The sequence below is a fragment of the Melospiza georgiana genome, chromosome 20 (genome assembly GCF_028018845.1).
Source record: "Melospiza georgiana isolate bMelGeo1 chromosome 20, bMelGeo1.pri, whole genome shotgun sequence".
Classification (NCBI taxonomy): domain Eukaryota; kingdom Metazoa; phylum Chordata; class Aves; order Passeriformes; family Passerellidae; genus Melospiza; species Melospiza georgiana.
The window spans coordinates 10969752-10987779 of NC_080449.1; the positions used below are offsets into that span (position 1 = coordinate 10969752).

The 18028-nt window shown below is 60.0% G+C and overlaps 2 protein-coding genes across 2 annotated transcripts; one reads left to right on the forward strand and one right to left on the reverse strand.

Annotated features, from left to right (window-relative positions):
• The first annotated feature begins 1217 nt into the window (after positions 1 to 1217).
• Positions 1218 to 10975, forward strand: LOC131091751 (protein CutA homolog). Its single transcript, XM_058037970.1, has 6 exons — positions 1218 to 1299; positions 3476 to 3624; positions 6235 to 6294; positions 7580 to 7625; positions 7858 to 7907; positions 8342 to 10975. Exons 1-6 carry the CDS (start codon positions 1219 to 1221, stop codon positions 8442 to 8444), a joined length of 489 nt encoding a protein of 162 aa, XP_057893953.1. The 5' UTR covers position 1218; the 3' UTR covers positions 8445 to 10975.
• An 8-nt stretch (positions 10976 to 10983) lies between these two features.
• Positions 10984 to 16606, reverse strand: PHF19 (PHD finger protein 19). The gene is made up of 14 exons (XM_058037966.1): positions 16426 to 16606; positions 16109 to 16190; positions 15919 to 16014; positions 15746 to 15846; positions 15496 to 15644; positions 14792 to 14887; positions 14454 to 14522; positions 13920 to 14040; positions 13463 to 13530; positions 12665 to 12835; positions 12292 to 12373; positions 12075 to 12160; positions 11878 to 11973; positions 10984 to 11579 (listed from the first exon to the last, which is right to left on the reverse strand). Exons 1-14 carry the CDS (start codon positions 16600 to 16602, stop codon positions 11240 to 11242), a joined length of 1734 nt encoding a protein of 577 aa, XP_057893949.1. The 5' UTR covers positions 16603 to 16606; the 3' UTR covers positions 10984 to 11239.
• Positions 16607 to 18028: the final 1422 nt, after the last annotated feature.

Sequence of the window (18028 nt, forward strand, 5' to 3'; positions counted from 1 at the left end):
CTCGCGAGAACTCGCGTCGCCCGTAGCGACCGCCGGGCGGGGATATCGCGAGAACTCGCGGCGCCCTTAGCAACCGCCGCGCCGTTGCTAAGGGCGCCTTTGGCGTCTGGCAAAATGTAAACAAAATGTCCGCGCGTCACGCCCCCCTGGCTCTTTCCTATTGGCTGTCCGCGGAAGGGGCGTGGTCCCGCTAATGAGGGGCGTGGTCCCGGTAATGAGGGGGTGCGGTCCCGGTAATGAGGAGGGGGCGGGGTCCCGGTAATAAAGAGGGGCGGGGTCCCCGGTAATGAGGAGGGGGCGGGGTCCCGGTAATAAAGAGGGGCGGGGTCCCCGGTAATGAGGAGGGGGCGGGGTCCCCGGTAATGAGGAGGGGGCGGGGTCCCCGGTAATGAGGAGGGGGCGGGGTCCCCGGTAACGAGGGGGGCGTGGTCCCGTCGGCACGGCCGGTCTCTATCCCCTGAGCGGGGCCGGAGGTCGGTGCACGGTGTCGCCGTTTTTTGGCAAAACTGCGATAAACGGCGTTTATCCGGTTCGGGAAGGGAAAGCGCCGATCCCGAGAGCGCAGGAGCAGCCGGTCCCCTCCCGGTGTGTGCCCGGGGCAGCTCCCGGTGCGGAGAACGTGCCACCCCGTCATTTTCTCTCATTTTGCGAACAAATCCGTGCTGTCAGACAACTCCTGTAACTTTGTGCCTCCAGCTCCGCGCGGGATTCCCTCAAACCTGTGACAAACGGGCGAGTCCCGCGGGCTGGCAAAGAGGGAATTGCGAGAGATCGTGGGGACAGACAGGGGGACAGTGAAAAGTCACACGGGGGACAACAAAGTCACACGGGGGACAACAAAGTTCCAACGTGGGACAAACAGCGCTCGGCTCTGCCCCGCGTCCCTCCCGGGAGATTTTGGGTACAAACACCGCCGGGACTCAGCCGCCGCCCGGCAATTTCTATCCAGAGACCCCCAAACAGACGAAATCTGAGAAAATTACAATTTTATAGACAGGGAAATGGAAGCGAAGGGGATAAATGGGGTCAGCGTGTCTCAGAGCTCAGACGGGCTCCGGGGCTGGCAGCAGGGGACACCGCGCTGTCGGTCCGGTCCCGCAGCCCCGCAGCGGGCGGGCCCGGCCGGAGGAAGGCCGGCAGGAGGAGGAGGAGGAGGAGCCAGCGCTGTGTCCGGCGGCGCTGCCGGCTCGGGCACGGCAGGTGGAGGGAACGCCGGGCATGGAGGGGCCCAGGCAGCGCTGCCCGATGGCCCCCGGGGCACAGGGCTGGGCACGGGCCGGCCGCGGCACCGCGCTGCTGGTGAGTGCGGGCATGGACACACGGACACGGGGAGGGACACGGGGACGGACACGGGGATGGACACGGGGATGGGATGGACACGGGGATGGGATGGACACGGGGATGGGATGGACACGGGGATGGGATGGATGGACACGGGGATGGGATGAGAATGGACACAGGGCTGGATGGACATGGGGATGGGATGGACGCAGGGATGGACACAGGGCTGGGATGGGGATGGACATGGGGATGGGATGGACGCAGGGATGGACACATGGATGGGATGGGGACAGATGGACATGGGGATGGGATGGACGCTGGGATGGACACAAGGATGGGGTGGGCATGGGGATGGACACGGGGATGGGTTGAGGATGGACACAGGGCTGGGATGGACACAGAGCTGGGATGGATGCTGGGATGGGGATGGACATGAGGACAGACGGACATGGGGCTGGGATGGACACAGGGATGGACACATGGATGGGATGGGGGTCCAGGACCTGGGACAATCCCTGGGGAGCACAACAGACCCCAACCCACGCCAAGCAACCATGGAAATATCTGTGTGTGCCTCTGTTAGCAAACCTCTCCCCAAAGCCATTGTGCAGGAGGGGGGGACTCCCTCTATCTGCTGGGAGAAAGGCAAATTTTCAGGTTTTTTTACACTCAGCATTGCCACAAGTTGTTCAGTTGGGGTTTTTTAACAGAATCTCATCAAAACCAGGCAAAAATCCTGGCAGGGTCTAAACCTAAAGCTGTTTATAGCTCACCAAAGCCAGGAGAAGTGTTGCAGAAATCTGAGTCTCTCTGCACTAAACTGGAATTTTGTGCTGTTCAGTGAAGTTCTTAAATCCTCACAGGGGTGTTTTCAGTTTTTCCACTTCAGTATTTTGGCAATCATGAGTTTAATTGGTTTATCAGGCAGGAATTCTGATGTTTCACCCCTTTTTTGCACCATCCCTTAGCAAATACAATTATTCTGGGAAAAAAAAGGGGTGGAAAATCTTCCTTTTCATAAAAAAAAAGGGGGAAAACACCAGAAAAAAAAACAAGGTAGTGCTCATGTTTGTGCTAATATTCAATCACAAATGATCCTGGGGATTTCCTCATCACATGAAGAGGAAGATTTTACAAGAAGATTAATGATCATCAGGCTGAACAGGTTGGATGTTTGTTTTTTCCCTGAGCAAGGAGCATGATTACATTTTAATCTGGAAAAATAGGTACAGCAGCACATCTCTGTTTGGCTTGTAACTCACCGAGGAGCTTCTGGGATTTGTTGTATAATATTTGTTAAACGGCTTAGTGGGAAAAAAAAGGAGCGCAGAAGGAGCTCTAAAAATTATGATGAGAAGTCTTGTGGTAATAAAGAATATTTCCTCAAATGGATTGGGAAAGAGAAGACGAGCAATACAGCACATCAGTCATTTTCCAAATGGAAAGGAGCTCCTTTGTGGTGACAAGAGAGATTTTTAATTCAATTAAAAAAAATTTTAAAAAAGGAAAAAAAAAAGAAAAAAAAAAGAGAGATTTCTACATTAGTGCTGTAATGGCAGGTTTTTCAGAGGAAAACGGAGGGTGAAAATAAGGGGGGAAAAGGAATATATTCTTAGCATTTTTAAAATCACTGCAGCTGAACCAGGGCCAGATGCTGTTTATGTCAGAAACAAAACAAAAGACAAAGGGAAGGCGCTGCAGCCCAGAGTGGCACCATCCTTCAGCTGCTCCTCAGCCCTCCAGATTTACCTCCCCATTCCCTGTCTTACCTCCTCATTCTCCTGCACAAAGCCAGTCCTGGCTGCTGGGATGGGGTCTGGGACCCCCATTAGTCTGGGGGTGACCTCCCACCGTTGGGGCCTAGGCTGATACAGCCTCAAAAGTGCCCCTGTCCTGCCCTGAGCACGAGATTGGCCCTTTAGGGGGGGGAATGAATCCCTCTAGGAGCAGGTTCTCACTTTAATTCACTCACCTGAGCACTCACCTTGATGCACTCACCTGAGCATCCTCACCTTAATCCAATTGAACTGATTAAACTGAATTAATTCAATTAATTCATTAGTTAACTCAATTTGACCTGTTCCTGCAATGCTGAGAAATGTCCCTCCAGCCCCAGACAACGCCGGTGTTTTTTCCCAAGTGCAATATCTCGTGCAATACCTCACCTGCCATCACCCCTGCTGTTCTCTCCGAGGTGCTGGCGCTGCTGCTGCTCCTGCACCCCCTGCTCCGGGGCCTGGCTCTGCAGCTGCACTCGGCTCTCACGGGCAGCTACGTGCCAGGGACACACTCGGTGGTGTTTGTCACCTGCCTCAACGAGCACATCGCCAGGGACATCGCCAGGTACGGCCACACCACCCCTGCAGGGGCTGCAGCAGAGCTGAATTTATCCCTGGCAATTCTGGGTGCCCAGGGCAGCTGGGGCTGCCCCACCCCTGGCAGGGCTTGAGGCCAGGTTGGACGTTGGGATAGAGAAAGGTGTCCCTGCCATGGCAGTGACATCAAATTTAGGGTCCCTCCGACCCAAACCATTCTGGGATTTACCCCATCCATGCTCCTTTCCACTGAGTGCACCACAAGCCCTTGCCCAGAGCTGCTCTGTCCCAAGGAAAGCTGACATTTGCCTCTGGAGCCAATGCCATGGAAACAGCAAGCAATTCTCCATGCATTTCACTGCCTTGCATTTTCCAAGAACCCTGAATCTCTGGGTTCTCAGGTGGATTAGGCTCCAAGCTGATGTTCTCTGATTGCCACAGTCTTTATTCCTCTCTAGACAACAAAATGCCGGGAGGGATATTTACAGAGAGAGACAAGGCACACTGCTCTCACATGAAAATAAAGGGAAAAGGGTCCACAACAAACACTTCTGAGGTCTCTGCTCACCAGGCAAACCTCAGGGAATGAGGGCTTTCCCTCGATTTTCTCCTTCTGTTTTAATATGTGAGGCACTTGGGGTGATATTTTGCATGCAGAGTTCTTTTCACACATCTGTCAGCCCTGCCTCAATGGATGGTCTGTTCAAAGAGCTGAACCCGTGCTGCCTGGGGAAGTGTTTATGATGGACCGTGGAGTTTCCTGCAACACCTCCTGTGCTGTTTTCCTGCTGCCAAAACCCCTCCATCCCAGCAAAGGGCTCCCAGACATGCCCAGGAACTGACAGGCTACTGAAAGGGAGTTTGTGTCACCTTAAATACTGCAACTGTGTTGAGGAATTCAAATGGAATTATGTCTGCTCTGCTCGATGTCTCCTATAAAAAAAGGAGCAACTGTACCTGGTGAAAAGAGCCTCAGTTCCTGAAAATGCCTCATCTTAGCAGCTTTGCAAATGCTTTCCACTCTTTGTTGCTCATCTTGCAGGGAAGGGAGAGGAGATAAATCACTTCCCCTTGCTGAGATATGTGTACTTTGGTTGTGGTTTTACTGGTGGAGCAATTATTCCTTTGTTCTGGAGCTGGGAGCAGTGAGCCCTGATTGCAGGGGATGACACAGGGCTTCTGCACTCATTTTCCCCCACTCCTTTTCCTGTGTTTGTTCTTCCTTTGCACTGCTCAGTGGAGCCCTCACTCCCATGGATCAGTCTGCAAGGAAATTTTCCACCCCACAAAAAAGGGGTTCAAGCTTTGGGAAAGCAGAAGAGCTGCAGGTGGAATTCAGCATCTCAAGACCTTCCTGCCTGTCCTGGGGGGAGCTGACCCCCTTGGCTGGGTGGTGTGGCCACTGCACCTCACCCAATTGCCCAGCACCCCCCAGCCCCCACTGCTGCCTTAGATCTGTGTTTATCATTGTCTTTGCTTTTCTGCTTATTAATATTTCATCTGTCTCACTTCAGGGCAAAGAAGCACACAGTTAAGCACCCAGCCCAAAGCTATCATGTATTATGCAGGCATTTTCCACAGATCACATTCAGCTTCTCACAATGTCCTCTGCTCCCCTGGTGGCCTCTTGTTGCTGCTCAGCTTGCTGGGACCAAGTTCAGGATCTCAGGATCTCAATTTATGGGGACGGAGCACCGAAACCAAAAGGTTCCTGTGCTGAAGGAGCTGCAAGTTGCAGGCAGCAGATCCAGACTGATTTGTGCCATGTGTGACACGACAGGCACAGCAGGGGTGGCTCTGCTCGTGCTGCTGCACTTTGTTGCTCTGAAGATTAACTCAAGATGCTCCAGGAGCACTGAATGCCTGGAGCTGCCTGCACATGGTGGGAGCAAACAGCCCAAACAGCCCTGAGCATCCTGGGGGCCTCCTTCTCTCCATCCATGGTGCCCCAAACCAGTGCTAAACCAAGGTGGGGGCACTGGTGCCCTGCCTGAGGGACAGCTGCCACCTCTGTGAGAGGGGCCAGACACTGCTCTGCTCACCAAACACAGCATTTCTTCTAAAAATCTTCCAAAAATCCTTCTTCTGAATCCTTCTTCCTTTCTTCTAAAACTCCTCCCTGAGGTTGCTTCAGTGCTCTGTAATCTCTGAGGTGTCCCTTCCTCCTGAGCAGCTCTGCAATAACAAACAGCCCTCACCTCATGGAGGGAAGGAATCTATCTGGGCTTCAGCTTTCCAGGATATTTTGGGTTGGAAAACCTTGATGTTTTTAATTTAGGATGCACATTCAGGCTGCTCTGGGAGGAAGGGGCACAGCTGGACAGGGGCAGACAAAGCCAGGCTGGGTTTTTGTGGTCCCACCTTTCAGTCCCTGCCCTGGTGACCCCACAGCCAGAGGGGCATGGGGCTGGCACTGGGCAGGGTCCTCCAGGCCAGGAGCAACCCCCAAAGTCCCTCCTGAGCACAGGGAGGGTCCCAGAGCCCTCATCTGGAGTATCCCCAGCCAAAGTTCACCTTTGTTTTCTCAGGGTAATAAGTAACCCAAAATTCAGTGTCTCCAATGCCAAAGCTGACAAGGGAATGTCCCAGGGCTGGGGTGAGCTGTGGGCTGGCACTGAGTGTCCCCCTGTGTCCCCAGGGCCATCATGGACAGGAGGCTGGCTGCCTGTGTGAACATCCTGCCCAAGAGCTCGGCCCTGTGAGTAGTGCTGGGCATTCCCCCAGGAGGAGCAAACCTGGGCTCTGCAGGGAGGGAAGGAGGGGATGGACACAGGCCTGGGTTCCAGAGGCTGCTGGGTGTGTTTGCTGTTGCAGATGGTGGGGATGAGCCTCTCTGTGCTCACTGAGGAGGGCAGATGCTCTCACTGCCCGTTCATTTATTGGGTACTTGGTTACACAGACATCCAGCAATTTAGAGTTTATGGTCCTGAGGACATGGTGCCTGTTGTTAGAGACTCTAAAAAGCAGCCAAATAGGGACAGAAAAGGCTTTTGCAAAATGAAGCAGCTTTTTCGGGCAGGAAGAACAGCGGGTTTGACCTTGGAACAGGCCCAGCCCTGCTCTGCAGGGATCCTCAGCTGTCCATGCAAAGGGACTGCACTGGCTGAGAGATTCAACAGCAAAGCCCCAAAACAGCTTTTCCTCACAGAAACCCCCTGGCAGAAGTGAGGAGCAGATCCCACTCCAGCTTCCCTCAGGAGGGGATCCCACAGTGCAAACCCATATCCCACCTAAGAGCAAACCCAGCAATGCCCTTCTTCCCTTATCCCTCATGTCCTACAAACCCAGAGGGGCAAACCCAGTAACTCCCTGCTTCCCTTTGTCCATCATTTCCTACAAACCCAGAGAGCAAACCCAGCAATGCCCTTCTTCCCCTAATCCATCCTTTCCTACAAACCCAGAGGACAAACCCAGTAACTCCCTTCTTCCCCTAATCCATCCTTTCCTACAAACCCAGTAACTTCTTCCTCTAATCCCTCATGTCCTGCACGCACAGAGGGGCAGAGCAGGGCTGCTCCTGCAGCTCCAGCTGGATCCTGCTCCAGGATCCTGCCCTGCCCGAGCCCTCCCCTGCAGGCAGATGAGATCAGGACAGCTCCTGGCAGCGGAAATGTTTTCAAAGGTCACATCTGACTCATGAGAGGTGCAGCTCCTCTCCTGCAGGGAAAGAGAGGAGGAAAGCTCAGCCTGCAGGCACTGTCCCTGCAGGCACTGTCCCCCAGCCATGCTCAGAGCCACCCCAGCCCAGCCAGTCTGCCCTGGCAAATCTGCTCCCCTAGGCAAATCCTCTGGAGGGGGCTCCTGTCCATAAATCTGGGGTGCTCACCCGTGTGCTCAGCAGTTTTGGGGCCAGCAATGCTTCTTGAGCCGCTTTGTAAGGAAATGGCCACGTGCAAAAAGCACCAAGCAGGGAAAGGATCCTGAGGGTTGGCATGGCTGCAGCAGAGCTGGATTTGCTGATGCTGCTTTTCTTTTAAATCCAGGTATTTCTGGAAAGGGGAGCTGGAAGAATCCACTGAAATACTGCTAGTAAGTGATCATTCCCTACATAACAAAAATCCTGCTGGAAACAGCCCCATCTGAAAGGGGCTGCAGGGAGGACTGGGGAGGGTGTCACCAACCTGCTGGGTTTGGGACCATCCCCAGAGAGGAGCCTTGGGAGAGCTCCTGTCACACCCTGGCCAAGCTGCACACCAGGATTCCTCCACATCTCCCTTCACATCTCCCCTTGAGGTTTGTTCTGGTTTTTTACTCTCCACAGTTGGTGAAAACAAGGACGTCCAAAATAGGAGAATTGTCCAACTACGTCAGGTGAGGCTCTGGCTCCACAGGAGCACTGGGTGTCCCATCCAAGGTAGGCTGTCACCTCCTGCTCCAGCTTTGGGGGTTCCCTGAGTCCCATCCCACCCAGAGGGGGTTAAGCGATCCTGCTGTATCTTACAAGCCATAAAAACCCAGAGATGGCACCAGCAAAAAGGAAAAGGTGGCAGAAATACCAACTACTGGGTTCGCGGAGGGATTCTGCTCCCCACGCTGTCATTCCCTGACAGGATTTCCTGCTGCTCCCGGGGCAGGGAGGCTCTCTCAGCTTGGGGCCAGCCCGGCAGTCTGCGGTGAGCCCAAACCCAGAGCAGAATTCCCACGTGGCACAAAGGAGCTGTGGGTGTTCTGAAGTGCGGGAGGGCCGGGCAGGGCTGGGGCGGCTTCCTGACTGCGCCGCTGCTCCGCGCCTGTTTCCACTTTAGATCCATCCACCCCTTTGAAATCCCCGACATCATCAGCCTGCCCATCGAGCAGGGGAACCCTGCCTACCTCCGCTGGATGGAGGAGACCGTCCCACGGCGCTGAAGGGCACAAAGTGCCGCTCGTTTCTGGGGAGCAATAAGGCAGCTTTTATCTTCTGGGGTTTGCTGTGACACAGGAGCTCGGGACTGGGAAAGCTCCACTCCTCTGCCTGCCCCTGAGCGCTGGGCAGCCCGGAGCTGGTGCAGGATGAGCTGGGAAGAGCTGCCTGCACCCAGAGCTGTGCATGAGGATGCAGAGATGCCCCTGTCCGGACACTCGGGGCTGTCAGCAGCGAATTCCAGCCGGGAGCCGTGGCCTGGCGGTGCCGTGTGTCCCCACAGCCAGCCCTGACCCCGCCTGGCAAACCCCAGCAAAGCCCAGCAACACCCAGCAAGCCTCAGCAAAGCCCAGAAAACCCAGCAAAGCCCAGAAAACCCAGCAACACCCAGCAAGCCTCAGCAAACCTCAGCACCACCCAGCAAACCTCAGCAAACCCCAGCAAACCCCAGCAACACCCAGCAAACTCCAGCAAACCCCAGCAGGATTCAGCCCTCCCTGTCACAGGGAGCTGGGATGAGCTGGGTCGGGGAGCCCAGGTGCCAACAGGACCACGGATAGTGGTATAAAGGATAATAGTGATGCAATGGTCTTGGGAGCCACTCACCTTGGTGCAAGTCCAAGTGAAAATAATGGACCTCTCACTAGTCCTAAACACATTCACACTCTCAACCCTGGCAACCCTCTCCACCCCCATCCTATTTGCACTTCTTTCCAACAACCTCAAGAACACCCCCAGCACAGTTACAAACACAGCCAAAACCTTCTTAATTAGCCTAATCCCCATAGCAATCTACATCCACCCCAGAACAGAAAGCCTCACCTCCTTCTGAGAGTGAAAATTCATCATAAACTTCAAAATCCCCATCAGCCTAAAAATAGACTTCTACTCCCTTACCTTCTTCCCCATTGCACAGTTTGTGGTCCTGCTGGCACTGTGCCCCTACCCCCCCTGAGCTGAGCTTTGTAGAAGGATCCTCGTGTTCATGGTTTCTGGGACATAACTTAGGGGACATTTTTGGGGTGTTTATGTGACTGGGAGGGGAATAAACAGGAGTTTCTTACCTGGGCAGGAGGAAAGGCCTGACCTGGGCTTGCACAGCTCACCTGGCACACCTGGCACAGAGCACAGCCCAGCAGCACAACCCGTGCTGGGCACTGGGCACCCCAGCCCAATAATCCTCACACTACAGGAAAACAGTGACTTTGAAAAAAACCCCGCTTTTTAATTGTACATCAGACATATTAATTACAACTCGGGTATAATGAGAGGTGCTTACAAGCAGCAACCTGAAATCAGAAGGTGCACAGAGTTGTTATAATCTCTATTACAGCGAATGCAAAATATACTCTGCAACAAAAATACTTTTAAAGGCTCCACATTCAATTCTCTGCAAGAAGCCAGGAGAGGAGGAGAGGGAACAGAGAGGGAGCAGAGAGGGGCCAGGGCCAGATCCTGTGGGTGCTCCCACTGGCACAACCCTGCTCAGCCCTGGCACAGCCCTTGGAAGGGCTCCATAGGCACTCAGAAAGGGAAATGTTTGAAGTGATCCTTCAAGGACAAAGCTAAGGCAGCACAGGCAGTTCTCCAGCTGCTGGACCCTCCCTGCCAGGGATGGGGGGGCCTGGCAGCCCCTCTCCCAAAGGGACAGGGACACTCTGCTCTGGATGAGCCAGATCCCACAAGCACAGGTAGGACAGGACCCCAGAGCCCAGCACGGCCCTCCCTCCATCCCCTGGGACAGCCATGGTGGGATGGGGAGAGATGGTGAGGACATCAAAAATACCTCTCTGTCTCTCTAAACGATACAAACCTAACACATCTATCTGATACTGGAATCTTTTTTAAAAAGCCAACTGCTGTGCTCCTGCCCAAGCTGGCAGCATTGCTTTGCTAAAGGAGGGGCTGCTCCTTCTCTCCTGCAGACAAATCAAGCCCAGTGCTCACAAACATCAGCACTGTGAGAGAGGCACAGCCAGGAGGCCGCAGGGGTGGACACAGTCCAGCCCCTGCCCCCCTGTCCTCCTCAGCCTTTTTTGGTTTGTCTGCTGGTTTGGCACATTTGGGATGAAGATTCCTGTAGGAACAAAGGCCTTGGGCTGCACTCTGTGCAGTGCCCATGGTGGTTTTAAGGCAAAGGAGGACTTTTTGGACGATCTCTTCCAAGATCATGATTGTCAGAGCAGGGAGATGGAGCTGGTGCAGCAGCACCCTCAGCCCAGGCTGTGGGGTGAGAGCCCATGTGCCCCATGGCTGCAACAGCCACGCCTGGGCTGGGTCTGGGGCATTTCCTCCCGTGTCAAGCAAACCACATTCCTTCCATGAGTGGTTCAGGATGAGGTGGGAAAGCCCGGTTTCCCGAGGGCACAGGGATGAGCTCTGGGAGCCCAGGGATGGGGAGGGGGTGGTGTTTGGGCAGCAGGAGCCCCTCGAGGCTGCTCGGTCAGGCTGGGACAATGGGGTGAGCCAGGCTGTGCCAGGCACAGGCCGAGGGTGTGGGGTGCCCCCGAAGCTGCTGCTCCAGCTGTGCCAGGGGGACCCTCAGTGCTCTGAGCACCACCGGCTCCATCAGCAGGGCACGGCTGGGCCACGCTCTGCACAAACACGGCCAAGGAACCAAAAATCGTTAACATTGATAAAACAGAGCGTCGGGGCTTCAGGTTTCACCGCTGGGCAGCCCTGCCCGCCTGGGCGCTGCCTCCACCCGCGGGAGGGACCAGCGCCTCTCCTGTGCCTCGGCCTTCCCCAGCGGCCCGATCTGCTCCGCCCTGGCTCCGGGAGAGGTTCGGGGCCGGCGGGCTCAGTACGGGGTGGTGCCTTCCCACTCCACCAGGTACTGCACCTTGCCCTCCAGCGTCACCCGCCGTGCCAGCACCTGGTACTTCTCCCCGCACACCAGCCGGCCCGCGGCCCCGAAGTAGCTGCTGATGGAGGACTTGAGGTGGGACAGCGAGGAGTCGTCCTCGCTGATGCTCTCGAAGGTGTGGCTGTCGATGCCGCCGTCGGGGCGCTCGGGGCCGGCCGGGTTCTCGCTGCCCTCGGGGCGGTGCCCGCCCGGCTCTGCCCCTCCGCGCCTCTTGGCCCCCGAGGCGTAGGCGGGCACTGCCAGCTTGCGCTTGCGGCTGCCCACGGTCCTGCGGCTGCGGGGAGGGCACAGGGCACGAGTGAAGGTGGCACACAAAATGTGCCCCCCCCCCCCCCCGGGTGGCTTCTGGAGGGAGCCAGGAAGGTTCCATCCCATCTGGGGAGCCGAGCAAGGGCTGATGTCTCCGATCCCGCACCCCCTGCAGGTGCCACTCTGGGACCCCTGGCCCGTTTTGGGGCACAGGCAGGGAAAGCTCCCCAGGGCGGGACATGGACAGGGGACACACAGGCGCTCAACCCCCTGGCCGTGCCACTGGGACCCCTCCGGAAGGGGGCGAGGGGCTCAGTCCTCACCTGGACTCGTAGGAGAGGCTCGTGGTGGCCGAGCCTGAGGTGCTGGTGGCGTCTGTGGAGTCCACGTCCGACAGGAACGTCTGTCCTGAGCTGGCACTGTGGATGGGGTGGGATGGGACAGGCTGGGATGCGGCATTGCCCCCGCCTGGCACAAGCAGCACCCCCGTCCCCCACAGCCCTGCTCTGGCTGCACAGACCTTTTCAGGCTCTGGATCTCGTCCAGCGTGAAGTCGAAGATGCTGGCCAGGTGGTGGTTGGTGCTCCAGGCCGAGGTGAAGTCGCTCTGTCACAAAAACAGAGAGCTCACTCCTCACCGCCTGGCACAGGGGCGCTGCCCGCACCCCGGGGCCGACGGGAGCTCTCAAACCTGCGGGCAGCCCCGGGCCGGGCAGGGAGAGAGGACAAGGCACTCACGCTGGGAATGGCATCCTCCAGCAGGAACCTGGCCCTCCTGCGCCGCGCCCGCTTCTGCTGCTGGAGCTGCCGCGGGAGGAGGCTGCAAACAGGGCAGGGGTGAGGGAGGGGGCTCGGGCAGGGCAGGGGCTGCAAACAGGGCACGAGTGAGGGAGGGGGCTCGGGCAGGGCAGGGGCTGCAAACAGGGCACGAGTGAGGGAGGGGGCTCGGGCAGGGCAGGGGCTGCAAACAGGGCACGAGTGAGTGAGGGGGCTCGGGCAGGGCAGGGGAAGGGGCTGCAAACAGGGCACGAGTGAGGGAGGGGGCTCGGGCAGGGCAGGGGAAGGGGCAGGGGGCTGCTGCTGCTGCCGCGGGGCCAGCGGGGCCGCTCACCCGTCCTTATGGGCGTATTTGCTTTTCCCCCTCTTCTTCAGCTCGCAGGAGCCGCTCTCGCCCTCGCCGGGGGCTTTCTCCGGCAGCACCTTGCTGGGGGGGTTCGGGGGCACGCGGATCCGCAGGCGGAAGATGCATTTCTTCTTTTTGATCTCCTTCCCGCACAGGAACCTGGGCGCGGAGGGGAGGGCAGGGAGCAGAGCCCTCAGTGAGACTGGCACGGGAGCATCCCGCATCCTCCTGTGCCATCCCGCATCCACCCAGTGCCATCCCGCATCCACCCTGAGCCCCATCCCGCATCCACCCTGAGCCCCATCCCGCATCCTCCTTGTGCCCCATCCCGCATCCTCCCTGTACCCATCCCGCATCCTCCCTGAGCCCCATCCCGCATCCCCCCTGTACCCATCCCGCATCCACCCTGAGCCCCATCCCGCATCCTCCTTGTGCCCCATCCCGCATCCTCCAGTGCCATCCCGCATCCCCCCTGTGCCATCCCGCATCCACCCTGAGCCTCATCCCGCATCCTCCCTGAGCCCCATCCCGCATCCTCCCTGCCCATCCCGCACCCCCCCGTGCCATCCCGCATCCTCCCTGTGCCATCCTGCATCCCCCCTGTGCCATCCCACATCCTCCCTGAGCCATCCCGCATCCTCCCTGTGCCATCCTGCATCCCCCCTGTGCCATCCCGCATCCTCCTGTGCCATCCCACATCCTCCCTGAGCCATCCCGCATCCTCCCTGCCCATCCCGCACCCCCCCGTGCCATCCCGCATCTCCGTGCCCATTCCCCCGCTCTCACCGGCTCTTGTAGCTGTTGAGGGCGTTCAGGAGGTGGGGGCCGCGCTCCGACACCGGGGTGCCCGTGAGCTGCGGGAAGGGGCGCGCAGGGCTCAGTGCCCGCCCTGCTTATGCCCAGTCCCAACAGACGGGGGAACCCGAACTCCGCATTTCGGCTCCTGCCCGGGGCCGGGGAGGGAGGGAGGGACGGAGGGAGGGAGCCAAGGCCCGGCCAGAGGCACCCGGGCCTGGCAGTGCCACCCTCGGGAGTGCCCGTCCTGCCCCGGGACAGGTTTGGTGGTGTGAGTGCTGGGAAAGGGGTCAGCTCTGACACTCCAAGGAAAATCCCAGCGCAGAGGAAGGGAAACTCTTATTTCTTATTAAACCCCTCTGGAGCAGGAGCTGCCGTGCTGAGTGCTGCTCACGCTGGGGTGACATTTCTCACTCCCGTGGCTGCTCAACCCAAGGTGTGTTTGTACCTTCCCCAGCTGCAGAGGGTCCCAGTGGTGGTTCACAAAGGCCAAGATCTCCTCGAAGTCAAAGTATTTCTTCTTGCTCTGCACACCCAGGTTGTAGAGGGCGAGGTGGACGATGTCCACCCTGCAGCAAAGAGGGGCACGGGGTCAGCAGCCCTGGCAGGATGGTGCCACCACCCCCATGCCCCGTTCTGCCAGTGCCACTACAGCTCCCAGAGCCTCCCAAGCCACCTCTGGAACCTCCCCACACCTCACAGGGGAAGCAGCCCAGCCCAGAGGTGAATCCCAGTGGATGCCACGGCCAGGACAGCACCCCTTGGGCTTTGGGGAGAGGTGGGACACTGCCTGCAGCTGAGCCCTTGCAGGGATCATCCAGCCCCATGTCCCAGAGGCACCTGGGCACGTCCCGGTGTCCCAGAGCCACCTGGGCACATCCCGGTGTGCCAGAGGCACCTGGGCACATCCCGGTGTCCCAGAGGCACCTGGGCACATCCCGGTGTCCCAGAGGCACCAGAGGAGGCAGAGCCCGTTCCTCACCATCTCAGGGGCAGGCGCTTGATGTACTCTGGTCCCTGGTTGCACACAGAGCAGAAGAACACATAGAACCTGCAAAAGACCAGGGACAGGCTGGGGGTGAGGAACATCCACCCCTGTGCACGGCCTGGGCATGGGACAGCTGGGACAGGGACAATGGTGGCAGCAAGGTCAGGGGCAGTGGGGCTCTGTGGGACAGGGACAATGGTGACAGCAAGGCCAGGGGCAGAGGGGCTCAGTGGGACAGGGCCACCTGATCCATGGCAGTGTCAGATGGGTCAGGGACACAGAGCTGGGGTGTGCCCATGGAGCCACCCCAGGCATGCCCAGCAGGGCCATACCTGTCCCCAAACATCATGGGGTCGCTGAGGCACTGGGTGCAGGCTTCGTGGAACCACTGCCGGCAGCGGTGGCACTGCAGCATCTTCAGGTACCACCTGGGCAGGGACAGAGGGTGACAGTGAGGGCAGCGTGTGGCAGCAGCGCCCCAGTCCCCTCCCAGACACAGACCCCAGGTGGGGGGAAAAAGTGAGTCCCTAACTGGTGATTCTGGGCAAACAGAGACACAGATGGCAAAGCTGCTGGCCCCGGGGCAGTGCCCTGCAAGCCTGGCATCAAACACCCTGATCCCATCTTCCTTTCCCCACAAAGCCATTGGTAATGCTCAGGCTGCCCTTACTGTCCCCACAAAGGCAGCAGTGGCACTCAGGCTGCCCTTACTGTCCCCACAAAGCCATTGGTGGCACTCAGGCTGCCCTTACTGTCCCCACAAGCCATTGGTGGCACTCAGGCTGCCCTTACTGTCCCCACAAGCCATGGGTGGCACTCAGGCTGCCCTTACTGTCCCCACAAAGCCATTGGTGGCACTCAGGCTGCCCTTACTGTCCCCACAAGCCATGGGTGGCACTCAGGCTGCCCTTACTGTCCCCACAAAGCCATTGGTGGCACTCAGGCTGCCCTTACTGTCCCCACAAAGGCAATGGTGGCACTCAGGCTGCCCTTACTGTCCCCCCAAAGGCAATGGTGGCACTCAGGCTGCCCTTACTCTCCGGGCCCCCCGCAGTAGCAGTAGCACTGCTGCTGGTTGGTTCGGTGTGGGGAGTCCCACTCCAGCAGCTCGGGGTTGTAGGACAGCACCATCTTCACGGCTTGCAGCGTCCTGGCAATGGCTCCTTTCTTCAGGGCCCCCCCTTTCTGCGGGAGAGGCAGGGCCGGGGTCAGCAGGGCCGCCCGGGCCCGTCCTGCCCGCCGTGCCGGGCACGGGCAGCGCACGGGGCCGGGGCAGCCGCACTCACCCGCACGGCCAGCGCGAAAATGCAGCGGCGGCAGAACCACGGCGTCCCCAGCGGGCCCTCGGCGCCGGTGGCCACCGGGATGTGGCACTGCTGGTGATAACCTGCGGAGGGCTCGGTGTCAGCGGCGGGGCCGGGCCAGGCTCGGCAGGGCCCGGGGGGGACACCCAACTCACCCAGCCCGCACTTGCCGCAGATGAGGATCTCGTTCCTGGGCCCCGACTTCTTCCCCAGGCAGATGCTGCACTTGGGCTCCTCCCCGGGGACACCGGCTGTGGGAGCAGGGGGACGGCGGTGGCACAGCCACGTCCCCGGGCTGCCGGGAGCCGTGCCACAGCGGGAGAGGGGGAATGGGGCAACACTCACCATGCTGGATGTCCTTCCAGAGCACCCAGTACTTGGAGTTGTCCTCAAAGGTGACGAGGCAGCTCTGCTTGGAGCCGCTCACCTGCCACACGAGAGCAGAACGGCTGCGGGTCAGCTCCCGTTCCCAGCGCTTCCCTGCTTTCCCTGGTGCCTGATCCCGTCCCTCGGGGCACTCGGGTTTGGGGTGTGACACCTCGGGGCAGGATGGAAACCCGAAACGCCCAAGGACACGCTGAGCCGGGGACCGAGCCAGGGAACGGCTCCGCTGGCACCGGCGCCACTTCGGCTTCTCCCGTTCCCGGGGGTGCCCACGTTACCCTCTTGATCTTGCCGAGGTAGTAGAGCCCGTCTGTCCAGCGGCACAGCACGTACTGCCCCTCGCTCAGCCGGACCATCAGCTCCCGGCAGCCGCCGCCCCTCCGCGCCGCCGGCGGGGCCCGGCCCGCGGCCGCGTACACATCGCGGATCAGCGGGCTCAGCTCCGCGCCCTCCATCGGCACCGCCTGCAGGGGACACACGCGCTGTCACCCGCCCTCCGGCACGGCACGGCACGGCACGGCACGGCACGGCACGGCACGGCACGGCATCCCTGAGCGCTCTGCCCGGCAGGACCGAGGCTGGAGGCGGCTCAGCCCCGCCAGCAGGGGCTCAGCACGCTGCAAAGCAGAGCCGCTGGGACGGTTCCTTTCCACGAAATCCAGGGAGCAGCCAAAATCTTTGCTGCTGGCGAACAAGAGGGATTTAACCCCCGAGAGGCTCCCGCAGCAGCAGGACACGCCACAGGTCCGCGTGGTTCCCTTTTGGGAAGGGGCACATAAGGAATAAGAGCTTTAAATGTGCTGTGATTTGAAAATCGCGATTTCCGCGCAGTTTTGCGGGACTGCTGCAGGAGCAGGGATGTGCCAGCACCACCCACAGCGAGCGAACCCAGGCGGCCAAATGTCACCGCCACGAGGTTTGGGGTGCAGGAGGCAGAGAAAGCACCCACAGCAGAGCCGCGATCCCCAAGGACGCCACGGAAACGGCTCGAAAGGGACTTTTCTCCCCTTGGGGCTCCCGTCACGGCCACACGTGTGGCCTCACGGCACCACGAGTGTCCGGATCGCGACACGAGCCCGCTCTGCCCGGCCCTGCCGTCCGTGAGGACTCTCCCGCTCGCCGGGAGCCCCGGGACGGGCAGAGCGATCGCGCTCCCGGCAGAGCCCGGCGCTCCCCAGCCGCGACACCGCCGGGTCCCCGCGTGGGAGCGCGTCCGAGCGCTGTGGCGGCTCCGCTCCGCGCCCCGGGGCTCCCGCAGAGCCCCGCGCTTCCCTCCGCCCCGCCGCTCCCTCCCGGGGCTCCCCGCTCTGCCCCGGCCCCGCGGACACGTGCAGGAGCCCCGCGCCGCTCGGGGCCGGGCGGCAGCGGCACCGCGTCCCCCGCGCCCCGTGGCACCTGCCGGGGGTGGCCGCGGGCAGCCCCGAGCGGCGGCCGCGGCCCCGCCGCCATTGGCTCATTCAAAGGCGGCCGCGGCGCCTCCGCCCGCCCGTCCCGCCCGTCCCGCCCGTCCCGCGGCGGCGCCGCTGCCGCCCTTACCGCGGAGCCGCCGGCGCTCAGCGGGCGCTCGGGGCGCGGGCCCGGGGGGCTGCGGGGCGCGGCGGGGGCCGGGCGCGGGGCGCCATCTTCCCGCGCTTCCCCCGCGCTCCCGCCGGCATTGACGTCCCGGTTATGCAATTAGCGGGGCCGCCCCCGCCGCCTCCCACGGGTCCGGTCCCACCGCAGCGCAGCGCATCCCCGCGGCACCCACCGGCACCGCACGGCGCGGACCGGCACGGCGCACAGCGGCACCGACCGGCACGGACCGAACCGCACCGGACTGGCACCGACCCACTGGCGTGACACGGACCGGCAGCGACCGATCGGCGTGGATTGGCATCGATA